The following is a 12,046-nucleotide window of genomic DNA, read 5'->3' on the forward strand; positions in this document are numbered from 1 at the left end:
TGCGTAGGTTTAGTAAGTCCAGAGTTGGTTTTAAGAAAATAATATGAGAAGTGAAACTAATATTGTAATATTTTCACAAATTAACAAATGAAAGCCTTAAAAAGATTTAGAGTTTAATTTTTCTCCGCTCTTGCCTGTCTCTGTACCACACTGTGACTTTATAAAGCATATTCAAGTGTAGGATGCCGTTAAATGTTCCCATTTATTACTTGAGTTATTTTTCGTTGTGTGTCCGTAAATAGCCCAAATTGTTGAGTTCTTTCACTCCACTTAACAGTTTTCTTTTTTTTCAATGGACGTTATCCATCCATCCGTACATTCTGCAGCTGACTGCGCACCACAAACCTATTCGATGGTGTGTGGGAGTGGGCGACGCACAGACAGGAACCTGAATGTCAGAGCTCCGTGCTGATGAATCACAGAAGAGAAAAAGCCTGAGAGGACGATGGTGAGTAGGCTGGACATAAAGAGGGAGACTAAATGCTGTTGAATAGATGCTACAGGTGTGTAGGTGTATGTGTGTGTGTGTGTTTCTTGCCCACCCAATGTCTTGCCTACCTGACAACACCCCCATTATGCTCAGATTATACACACAGGCAGAACTTTTTCAACTTTTTGTTTTCATTATAAGGGCTTTAAACTTCATATTAAATGTAAGTACGTTCCACGTTGTAGATTCATACCAAGGACACCAAAACTAAGATGTTTAAACAAATAAATGTTAAACCAACCTGAATGTATTTTATATATTGACAGCTTTTCACACTTGATATTCTCTAAGTCAGCTTCATGAAGTCATCAACTCCAATGGTTTTCAAACAGTTTTGAACCAACTCAGCTGAGTTTAGGTCATGTGATTGTGAAGGTCAGGTCAGCTGACACAGCACTCTTTCACTCTCATTCTTGGTCAGATGGCCCTTACATATCCTGAAGATGTGTTTAGGATCACTGTCCTGTTGCAAAACAAATGATGGTCCCACTAACTGTGCCTTGAATTTTTAAATAAAAAAACAAAGCATCCGCACACCATCACACCTTGTCCACCTTCACAATGGGAACTGTACCATGTACCCGAAACTTTTCCTTCCATCTCAGGTTTGGACTCATTGGACCAAAGTCCAGATTTCCACTGGTCTAATGTCCTTGCATTTTTCCTCTTGCTGTTCTTCCTCACTAGTGGTTTCTCTGCAGCAATTTGACCATGAACGTCTGATTCACCCAGTCTCCTCTGAACAGTTGGTGTTAAGATATGTCTTCTACTTGAACTCTGTAAAGCATTTATGCAGGGCTTTGAGCTGAGGTGCTGTTCATTTGTGGTTTCTGATACTGGTAACTCTGATGAACTTCCCCTATGTAGCAAAGGTAACCCTTCATCAAAGCATTAGATGGTTTTCAGGACTGCACTTTAGGATACATTCAAAGTTCTTGAAGTCCAAATTGACTGACCTTCATGTCTTTAACTAATGATGGACTCTTTCTTTTTACTTAGACGACTGGTTCTTGTCATAATATGGATTATAAAAGTATATATATATATATATATATATATATATATATATATATATATATATATATATATATATATATATATATAGTCATATAGACTTGACTTAGCTACTTGTATTGCAGTAATTTAAAACATATATCCCTTTTTTAACATGCATTCCACAGTTCAACTGAGATTTCTTCTTGTAAATCAGCTTTCCAAGAGTTAAGTTTAGCTCTTGAGGATTGTGTTGTAATCACTTTTGGCCATCTAAGACACGACAAGCTCCAAAAACAGTCCTTATTCAAGTAAAATCCACCTAGGTATTTGCACAAAACACAACATTTCTTTATTTGTCTAACTTGAGTCCCAGTCCGGCTTTGCTCACTGATTACCTGAAGATCAGTTGGCAGTTTTTTAAGAGCTCAACAAATCACATGTCGGGTTACCGCTCCCGATGTTGCTTATGTAGTCGAGCTTGAAAACCTTTGGAAGATGTGGTGGTGATGATTTCAAGAGCAAACTGGGAGTCGATGGACATTTTTTTTTTCAGCCTACAGAATGCTATTGTTTATATAATTATTCCTTAAACTGTCAATCAATACCTGATCAAATCAGGTTGGCTGTCAGCAAACACAATGAAAGCTTACATTCAATATTGGAAACTAATTGTGGTAAATGAATAGTCACAGAGGAGTTAATCAATATCCCTGCTGACAGTGGGAATGTTGCTGTTTCCAAGAGCAAGCATGCCTGATTGATTCCCACTAAACTGTCAGCAGCTTGGTCTTCTGGCTTTAATCACATGTGACAATCAAAATAAAATAAGGTAGTGAGCCATGTTGGTTACACTTCATTATGTTGGATAACAGCAGCCGTGAAGTATCTATTTTACTTCAGTGAAGTGAACACTGTTATCTTAAGTGTTTACAACCATTCAGAAGACTTGTCTGAGCATTTCCACACATAAAACTAAAGTGCCATTCAAAAGGCCTTTAGTTCGTGATGCGTTCATATGTGTGTGGGATTCCCAACTGCCCGCCACGCAAAACACTTTGGCCCTGTCCCACTCATACTGAGCAGAGCCCACTCAGGAAAAAAAAACACACAAATATAGAACGGGCAGTCATGTGACATTTAGAACTCTAAAATCTCAATTATTGTGTTTTATTATATCAAAAAACATGCTAAATAAAGTACAAAAACTGCATGAATGGCTAAAAATATAACAGATAGTCATCTTGATTAAATGTGTAGTTTTACGTGTGGAGAGGTTCAGTCAAGTCTTCTGAATGGTTGTAGCAGAGGCGGCGTGGGCAGCCTGTGACACAGCAGAGGAGGCGTGTCTTTAAACGCTGTGCTGCATTTACAGACTTGCTGTAAATACCAGAGGCACACTTTCAGCTCCTAAAAGAGGTAATTTATGATAATAATAATAAATGCCAAAATTGTCCCAGTGTATAATATGTGACGTGTTTACACTGTTATTTCAGCAGTAGGAAATATCTGACATTTTATATATAGAGAATTTTTATTTTAAAATAAATCAAATGAAACAAATGGAACATGAAGTAAGAAATAAACCCATCATTTATCCAACAATTTAATTTATTTGACTGGAAGTGATACAAAATTCCAGTATATGCTGCTCAATCTGGGGTTTACAATCAGGTGTCCTATTGTCATTGAAGGCAGCACCGCCCCTCTCCGCCTCTGCGCTCTAACCGAGAAGCACCGACTGACTGACTGACTGGCTGGCTGCGTGGGGGAGCCGGTGTGGGCGCAGCGGAGGACTTTCCTATAAAAGCAGGGATCCCACGGCCAGACGTGCTGATCCCTCTCACAGTGAACGACAGACAAGAGCTACATCTTCACGCGAACAGCTGTTCCGTGTCTTTTCCACGTTACACTTCGGAAAAATCTCAACCTTCATCCAAGGGAAATCTTAGTCTATGGTTCTAACCGACACTCCAACAAGGATGTCCCGGACCGACGAGGTGCACCGTATAACGGAGAATGTCTACAAGGTAAGAAGGGATATTTTTGGTATAGTTTTTTGAAGGTTCTTTTTAGGCGTCCAACGCGCGTTCTGGTGTCGCGCAGGGGACACCTGCTGCACCGGTGCACGGCTGATTAAAGGACGGTGACTGAGAATAACTTTTTTTCTTCTTCTTATCTTTCACTCAGCCTACAAAAGTGTTGTCTTATTATGCTGGGAGTAAAACAATATATTCAGGATAAACCATATAATCTAATATTGGATCTGTTGGCGAGTCAAAAATGAACTTTTTGGGAGACAAATCTTCAAATTTCTCAGCCATAGTCAAATCACAGTAAGAAGAAATGCACCTGAAGTCTCAAATAGCTAGACTTTCATTCATGAATTGGCACAAGGTGGACAGTTTATACAGTGGGAAAAGGCTCAGTCTTTCCTTTGTGTTGGTTACAGTTCTTTATCCTTAGTGTGTCGTGTAAGTTTCAAACCTCCAGTTTGCCCTCGGGGTAGTACAGCTCACTGCAGAGCACAAGTTGTCACCACTGGGAGCTGCATCACCGGTGAAACGGATCATTAATTTATGGAGACATGCACATCCTTAAACATGTTCCCAGCCGGACCTGGCAGCTGTGGATTACAGCGTTGAGAGAAAAACATATCCAGATTGCTGTTAAAGTGAATTGCGCTTGATCGTCTGTTGTAACCTGTAATAATCTGAGATCAGATGATGTGATCGAGGGGCTCAGGGTCAGAGTTATTCCTGTCAAATCACTACTCAGCAGACCACCCCTTGCACTTGCTGAAACATGAGAGGCAAAGGTGACAAATGCTCAGCTTCCCCTTTGTTCTTCCCACAACAAAGCTCCTCAGCAGAGGCTGCAGCAGTTGGAGGTATTATACTCTTGAGTTTCACTACATTCAGGGCTGCTCTCCAGACAAGGTAGATTTCAACCGTGGAAGCCTGACAAGGGCTTTCCTTTATGTGAGGAGACTTTGTCACAGATCCACACGCCTCCACATAAAAGCTCGAAAAGAGAGAGGGAACGGAGTGTCTAAATGTAGCCTCATATAGTGGAGACAGGGACATATTCGAGGGCCGCCAGGTCAGCCACATGGTGTAACGTGACATGAGAATCCAGGTTAGCAAGGAGATGATTGGAGTCTTTTTCAGAAATGGTGCCTTTACCTGGCACCAGTTTTCCTGAAAATAATGAAGAGTCTATGGCATACATTGTAGTTGCCTGATGCTGTGACCTATAGGAGGCTTCTTTAAGTTGATAATAGCCTAGGGAGAGAAAACTGTGGGAGATGATGAGAGAGGAAAGGTGGCAAGGAGGCGGTGTTTGTTGGAAAACCTTTTTATTTCAAAGGAAATGCTTATCTGGAGATTCTGAGATCATCATTAGTAGTTGCTGAAAATCTCTTAAAGGGGATAAGCCAGAGGTCAACAATGAAAATGCCATCATGCAGAATTGCCGGGGTTCCTTCCTGTCATCAGCGGGCTGCATCATTATGGAGTCAGCAGGAGTGAAGAGTAGCAGATCTTTGCTGCCAGCTGGGCCCTGATTGCAGGAGACAGATGCTCGCTGATGATGTGGCTTCAGAGGTCAGGGGGTGGGGGGGAGCAGGGAGTCCCCCCTAAGGTTTTTTCTTTTTGTTTTTTTCTTTTTAGCTGATCGTGAGCGAGGTTTGCAAAGTTGTGTTTTGACGAACTAACAGGTCTTTATTAATTCATTAAAAGAGTGGATGATGAAGAGGCCCGGAGGTGCCAGCTCTCATTAGGTAACACTCAAGTCTGTTTCTCCTCAGAGGATGGGAAGGCAAATGTCAGCAATTAAATCATGTTGCACATAGACGAGGATCAGCAAAGTGTGCCAGGCAGAAGGCTCTCTAGTCAGTTTTTTACTGTCACCTTGCTTTAATACATGAAGATATTCGTTGTAAGCTGGTGATCCTCATTTGCCCAAGATGGCACATTTGGTCAATATTTCCCCAAGATACGATGCATGGTTACCTTGGTCAGAACATTATGTTCCTATTGTCCAACGGCATCCATTTATGGGCCCGATGCAGGCACAAAATCTGTGTTGGGGGCATTTACGGGATGTTGTTGGTACATGTAGCATGGCGGACCTTCAGTCAGTCAGTAGTTTGGGGTTCAAGTCCCCTGACACTGCTGCTCTAAATACTGTGAAACACTTTGTTTGCATGTGCTGTTGAGCTTTGTTTTGCCTCAAGGTTGGGGTTAGGCATTTAAAAAACAGGGCAAGAGCTTAGGTAAAGATCATGGTTTTCTGGCTTCAGGAAACCTCCCATCCCAGGCCACCTCCACCAGCTTATTCAGGAGGATATTAATGCATTCCTAGGCCAGCCTAGACATAAAATCCCGGCACCCAGCATGGCCTGGGTGTACCTGCGTGCTTCCTCCTGGACGGACATGACCAGAACACCTCATCTGAACCCGGTGTCCCCAAACCACCCTAACTGGTTACTCTCAACAAGGAAGACCAGCTTCTCTAGTTGGAGGCCCTTCTTGATGACCGGACTCCTTACCATGTTTCTTAAGGAGAGTCCTTATTTTGAAAAAAGGACTGGTTCCTCTGCCAGGGTAGCCAACAGGGCGATAGGTTCCGGCCCCATAAACACATGGCAATACGGCCCCACATGGGTTCTATTTTTAAGGATTTAAATATCGACCACATGTTAGGTTTTTTTATGGTTATATATGGCCACCACAACTTAATGCTTCATGAGTGGTTAAAGCTACAGTGCACAGCTTTTGTCTCCCCCTTCTGGCAGTAAGAGTTGTTAAAGACTGCTTTTTCAGGTCAGAATACATTTTATTCCTTGAATATGTGTTTACTAAAAAACTGTGGCTGATTTATTCCCATGTGTGCATGACCCTGCCCTGGATGAACAACAGATTAGTTTGAGTTTTATTGCGTGCTGTTTGTTTCTTTGTAACTGAAAATAACTCAACAGCAGAGAGCCAAAGCCATAACCTCACCGCTCTGCTGCCCAAACCAGAGATGCTGAATGTAATTTTTGGATGACTCACACTAGCGGGGATGTGTGTGGGAGTGTGTGTGTATAGTGTTTGTGTGTGTAGGCAGTAGTGTCTCACGAATGTATGTGTGGATACTGTATCTGAATCTGTAAGACATTCACATCAGAAAATGTAAATTAAAGTGTAAAAAAAAAGTCCCTGTGGATTTATAGATGCTCCACAGTGGTGCTTCAGTGCTCGCTGACAACATGGGTATACTGTGTTTCCTCAGGTTGTTGTGGTTGCTGAACAAACACCATCTGTAGGTTTGTTCAGGAGTGTATTCAGCCAAGCTTTGTAATCCCAACCGACATGGAGGCTCAGTTTGTTGAATGAAGCTAGAGTTTCAGGGTGAGGCTAACTAGTGATGGTAAAGTGGATTATACAGATCAGCTGGACAATTAAATGATGTATATACTTTTTACAGTGTATGCTTTCAGCTGATTATCACATTATCATTTACATTTCAGTGCAAATATATATATTCTCTTATATATAAGACATCATTTTCTTATTGTGTTTTTTTTTATTGACATAAGCTGTCGAGTCGTGTGTCTTGGCTGCAGTATGTGTTGGTGTGAAGCATCAATCTCTTTTAGGATTTGTGTCTGTACTGCCTGACAGTCACTGGGGACAATCCTGAAGCGATTGGAGTCATAAATCCCACCATAAATATTGTCATATTATCAAGTCCAACCTCCACAAGACACAGAGCCCATGCGAAGCCAAAACTATTTGTTCTCCAGGGAGGAGGGTGTGTGTGGGGTGGGTGGGTGGTCGGGGGTGGGGGGGTTGTATGAGTAATGCAACTGAACGCTTTATCCCCACAGTCATAATGGTACAATCTGTTCAGATTTTTCAGTCCTTTTATTTTGTAAAGCCCAGCAGACAAAAAAAATCTGAGTATTACTGTCAACTGTAGTAGTTAAGCAGCTATTTTCAGCTTCTGCAGAATTTCTGTAAATCGTAGCATGCGTTTCATTGGATTGTAATCTGTTATGCTGCTTTATCACAGTCTGTAGCTGGTGTGTTTTCCAGCTCATAAGCTTGCAGACAGCTGTTGTCGGCGGGTAGGGCGCTGCAGGTGAGAGGCAGGGCATCTGTTGGGGAAAAGATAAAGTGAAGTAGCGGATTGACTGAGGAAAAGGAGGGAGGGTTTACTTCTATCCAATGTTTTCTTACTCCTTTTCCCACTTCGGAGTGAGTCATGCCAATTCCTTTGTGTGTGTTTCAGGTTGTATGAGGTCACATACAAGCCTCCAGCCTCTGCGCTCATATGCATAAACACATACTGAATCCAAATGCTGGATTTCTGTGTGTAATTGTTTCAAATCAGTGATCCCCCCCCCCCTTCCCCTTTGGATTACTCACTGCGCTTTCACCCTTCATTGTCACTGTGCGGCGGAGCTGGCTTTGTGCTTTAAGTCCCTGCAGAGCTACCGTGCCTCCTTATACTCCATAGTCTGTTCTAGTTTTGTGGTCTTTGGAAGCAGCAGCAGTGTTTGTGAGCGTCTTAGTGACGTTATCTGACAGTGTTGTGGGGTCTGTGAGTATGAGCATTGCAGGGGTACAGTGATGCTGTTGTGCACACTAAACATTACTTTTAGGTAATGGTAGAAAGAAAATAAAAATAAATAAAAAAAATGCCTGTTCTGCATTGCAAATTTGCAGATGCTGATGTTATGATGAGATCAGGAGACTTAAAGTGGTACTTAACCAGTAATTCTTTTTGTATGCTAAAAACTACTGCGATTAAAGCTGAAACTAAAAGTCAGGGCCGATACAAGATGGTGGACACAAATGCAGCAGAGCCAGAAGTAACAGGCAAATCTCAATGTTTAATTCAGGCAAAGTTCGGTACACAGGAGTTCAGTCCACGAGGCAAAGGTATCCAAAAGGGCAAAGGCAAAATCGGTAGTCAAAATCCAAACAAAGTCAAGCACAAGAAAATCCAAAAGGCACTCGAAAACTCACAGGGAAAAATCACAAGAGCGGAAAGGCTACTTGAATGGCTGTGTCGTATGGATTGCTCACAAAACGAACTGGCAACAGGGTGGAGGAAATGCACAGGCTTTATACACAGGAAGGCGGGAAGACAATAGGACACGTTGGAGCACTAGTCGAACATGCCGCCGATGTTCAGTAATGTTTCTAGAGAAAATCAAGATGTCATCGAGGTATACAAAAACAAAACGATGCAGAAAATCCCTAAGAACATCATTGATTAAATGATTCCATTCATCACCCGAGCAAATATGCACCAGGTGGTAAGCGCTTTGAAGATCCAGCTTGGTAAAGACCCGAGCTTCCTGAAGAGTCTCGAAAGCAGAGTCCATTAGCGGTAGAGAGTAGCGGTTCTTGATAGTTATTGCATTCAGTTTTTTGTAGTCTATGCAAGGGCGGAGGGTTCCATCCTTCTTTCCCACAAAGAAGAATGGGGCTCCAACAGGTGAGGTGGATGGCCGAATTATACCGGAGGCCAAGGACTCTGAGATATAATTTCCCATCGCCTCCCGCTCAGGCTTAGCTAAGCTATACAGCTGTGCTTTGGGTAAAGTAGCCCCTGGCAGGAGGTCGATGGCACAGTCATAAAGATGATGGGGTGGAAGTGAGAGCTCTGTCCTTGCTAAAGACTTTAGCTAGGTCATGATATTCGGGTGGGCCAGAGGGGTCACTGGAGGGGGGTAGAGGCCGATGAGCCGACTGGTGGGCCAATCAATTATGGGGTTATGAAGGACAAACCAGGGGTGACCAAGTACTACAGGATTGTTGGGTGAGTTAAATACAAAAAACCTAGTGTGTTCGTGGTGATTGCCAGAGATGAAGAGGTGAACAGGAGCCGTACGATATTTAACAGAAGAGACCACTCGGTCATTAAGTGAAGTAACTGGGACAGAGTAATTGAGTGGTTCGATGGTGACGCCTACCTGCCTGGCCAGCTCATGATCAATGAGGTTTTGCTCGGAACCAGAGTCTACTAGAGCTTTAACTGGGAGCGTGCCATTCTGAAAAACAAATCCATGGAAATGAGTCGGTCCTGTAATTCTTCAGAAAGCCCATTTAAAAAGGCGTCAAACAAAGCAGTAGGATTCCACCCACTGTCGGTAGCCAGAGCCTGGAACTCGATAGCGTAGTCCACTACGCTGTGTTTTCCTTGGGAAATGTTGAAGAGAGACCAGGCGGCCTCCCTCCTGGGCCGGGATCATTGGACCTGGGTGAAAGCCGCAACAAATGGCCTCGTAGGTATCGCAGCTAGGCGTAGCGTTGTCCACCTCCGCCCTAGCCCATGCTTCGGCCCGCCCGGACAGACGGGAGAAGAAACAGGAGATTTTCGATTCATCTGTGGGGAAGGCGGAGGGCTGTCGAGTGAACAGGAGTCGGCACTGGGTGATATAAGGGCAACAATCACCTGATTCGCCGTAAAAACGTTCTGGAAGTGCCACAGGAATCTGAAACATGGCGGTCTGAACTGGTACCGGAGGAGCGGCGACGTCGGCATGCACTGGGATAGCAGGTGGGTTCACGGGAAGGCGCTGTTGTTGTAACTGGTGAACAAGCATGCCGATCTGATCGCTCAGGGAAGCGAATTGTCGCTTGGTTGTTCCCGACAGTTCCACATAAGCTTGATCGAGACGCTCGAGTTGTTCTTCCTGCTGTCGCAATCGGCGGCCTTGCCCAGAAAGCGCCGTTCGTACTGGCTCGATGTCTGCTGTGTCCATTTCTGGCCAGTTCGTAATGTCAGGGCCAATACAAGATGGTGGACACAAATGCAGCAGAGCCGGAAGTAACAGGCAAATCTCAATGTTTAATTCAGGTAAAGTTCGGTACACAGGACTTCAGTCCACGAGGCAAAGGTATCCAAAAGGGCAAAGGCAAAATCAGTCAAAATCCAAACAAAGTCAAGCACAAGAAAATCCAAAAGGCACTCGAAAACTCGCAGGGAAATATCACAAGAGCGGAAAGGCTACTTGGACTGCTGTCATATGGATTGCTCACAAAACGAACTGGCAACAGGGGGGAGGAAACACACAGGCTTTATACACAGGAGGGCGGGAAGAGAATAGGACACAGGTGAGGCACATTAGGGCGGAGCAGGTAATCAACGGGAGGGGGAGGGTGCACACATGAGGAAGGGGAAGTCAACAGACCTGAAACACAAGGGAAACAGTCAAGTACAAAATAAAACAGGAAGTAACTAATAAAACTAGAATTAATGCAAACGGAAAACAGACTAACAAAATAAAAGCCCTGGCTCAAACCCTGACAAAAACTGCTTGCGGGGGAACTCAAACCATGTACCACTGCCCTCCATATTCTTTACTCTGACTTTAGCTGCTAGAGATCTGTCCCATGTTAAGATGACTTTGGGCAACATGATCATACGTTCCTTAACGTAAGCATGTATCATATTTAGCGGATGTGTCATCTGCCAAATGTGGCGTTTTGTTTGTGAGGACGGAAATATAAGTGAAATTATGCTGCTTTGAGTGACACAAGCACAGCACAAGCTGTTTTCTTATACACCTCCTTGCCTGCCTCAACTCCACTCTACCTCTTTGCCTGTATTTGGAGTTTAGGCAGACTGTGACACAACATGGCCACAGTTGGAGACTCAAAGCAGCTCTTTAGAAACCTACACTTGAGCACTTTGTACATACTGTCTATGTTCTTACCAGAACAAGTATCTGCGACAGCTTTGTGCTACTGTCCTACATTTGAAATTTCGCTAACAAACTCCATCGTGTTGCTTTTAAAGCCACAAGTTTGGTACCCAGCCCTAACTTTTAAATAAAAGTAAAGGGTTGACTGGGGTGACTTGTGCCACAGCTGCATAATGTTTACTTTTATTGGGTTGGAGAAGATTAGAAAGCTTTAATCAATCTTTTGTCATGTGAAGCAGCTGTTTGAGGTTCGGAAAGATGATCTTTCTATTTTTTGCAGGATGAGATGCTTGCTGTAGACTCCAAACTATTGAATAATAAAACACAGTTATTCTAAACATCCTCAGTCTTTTCACATGACTTTATATGAATTTAACAGAGTCAGTGCAGAGATATGCAGATAGATTTCACCAACCGCTCTGTCAGGGCATTCATTGCTGTCAGACAACATAACTGTGTGTGCGCTGTACATCAGCAGCCTTTAGCACGTCAGTAAGTTATCTAACTTGAGCTGGAGGGAGATCGAGGAGGAGAGGTGGAGGCTGCCAGGGAGCAAGGCAAGGGTGGAGGGGCTTGGCAGAGGATGAAAGGAAAGTTACTGGGACGGATCTCCAAAGAGAGACAGAACAAATGGAAGCAGAGCGAGGAGACAAGAATGTGGATCCACTGAATTTAATTAGAGCGAAATTAAGTGGGGAAAAGCCTGAGAGGCACAAAAAAAGCTGGTATTTTGTTTAGTTGTGTGTATGTGTGTGTTGCTTTAATTGGAGATGTTGCTTCAGTGTGAATCTGAGATCAGAAGAGGTCAAGGAGTGATGGAATTGTGCTCAGGGAATTAAAAGCAAAAACGCACTGTT

At 43.4% G+C, this 12,046-nt stretch overlaps 1 protein-coding gene across 5 annotated transcripts in view; it reads left to right on the forward strand.

Moving 5' to 3' along the window:
* Positions 1–3,243: 3,243 nt before the first annotated feature.
* Positions 3,244–12,046, forward strand: part of baiap2b (BAR/IMD domain containing adaptor protein 2b) — a 62,350-nt gene continuing 53,547 nt past the window's right edge. For all 5 annotated transcript variants that reach the window (XM_028430779.1, XM_028430782.1, XM_028430783.1 and 2 more), the window contains exon 1: positions 3,244–3,513. In XM_028430779.1, the coding sequence (XP_028286580.1) occupies positions 3,439–3,513 (75 nt within the window). In that variant the 5' untranslated portion in view covers positions 3,244–3,438. The remainder of the gene's footprint in view (positions 3,514–12,046) is intronic.

This window comes from Parambassis ranga, chromosome 19, assembly GCF_900634625.1.
Source record: "Parambassis ranga chromosome 19, fParRan2.1, whole genome shotgun sequence".
NCBI classification, from domain to species: Eukaryota; Metazoa; Chordata; class Actinopteri; family Ambassidae; genus Parambassis; species Parambassis ranga.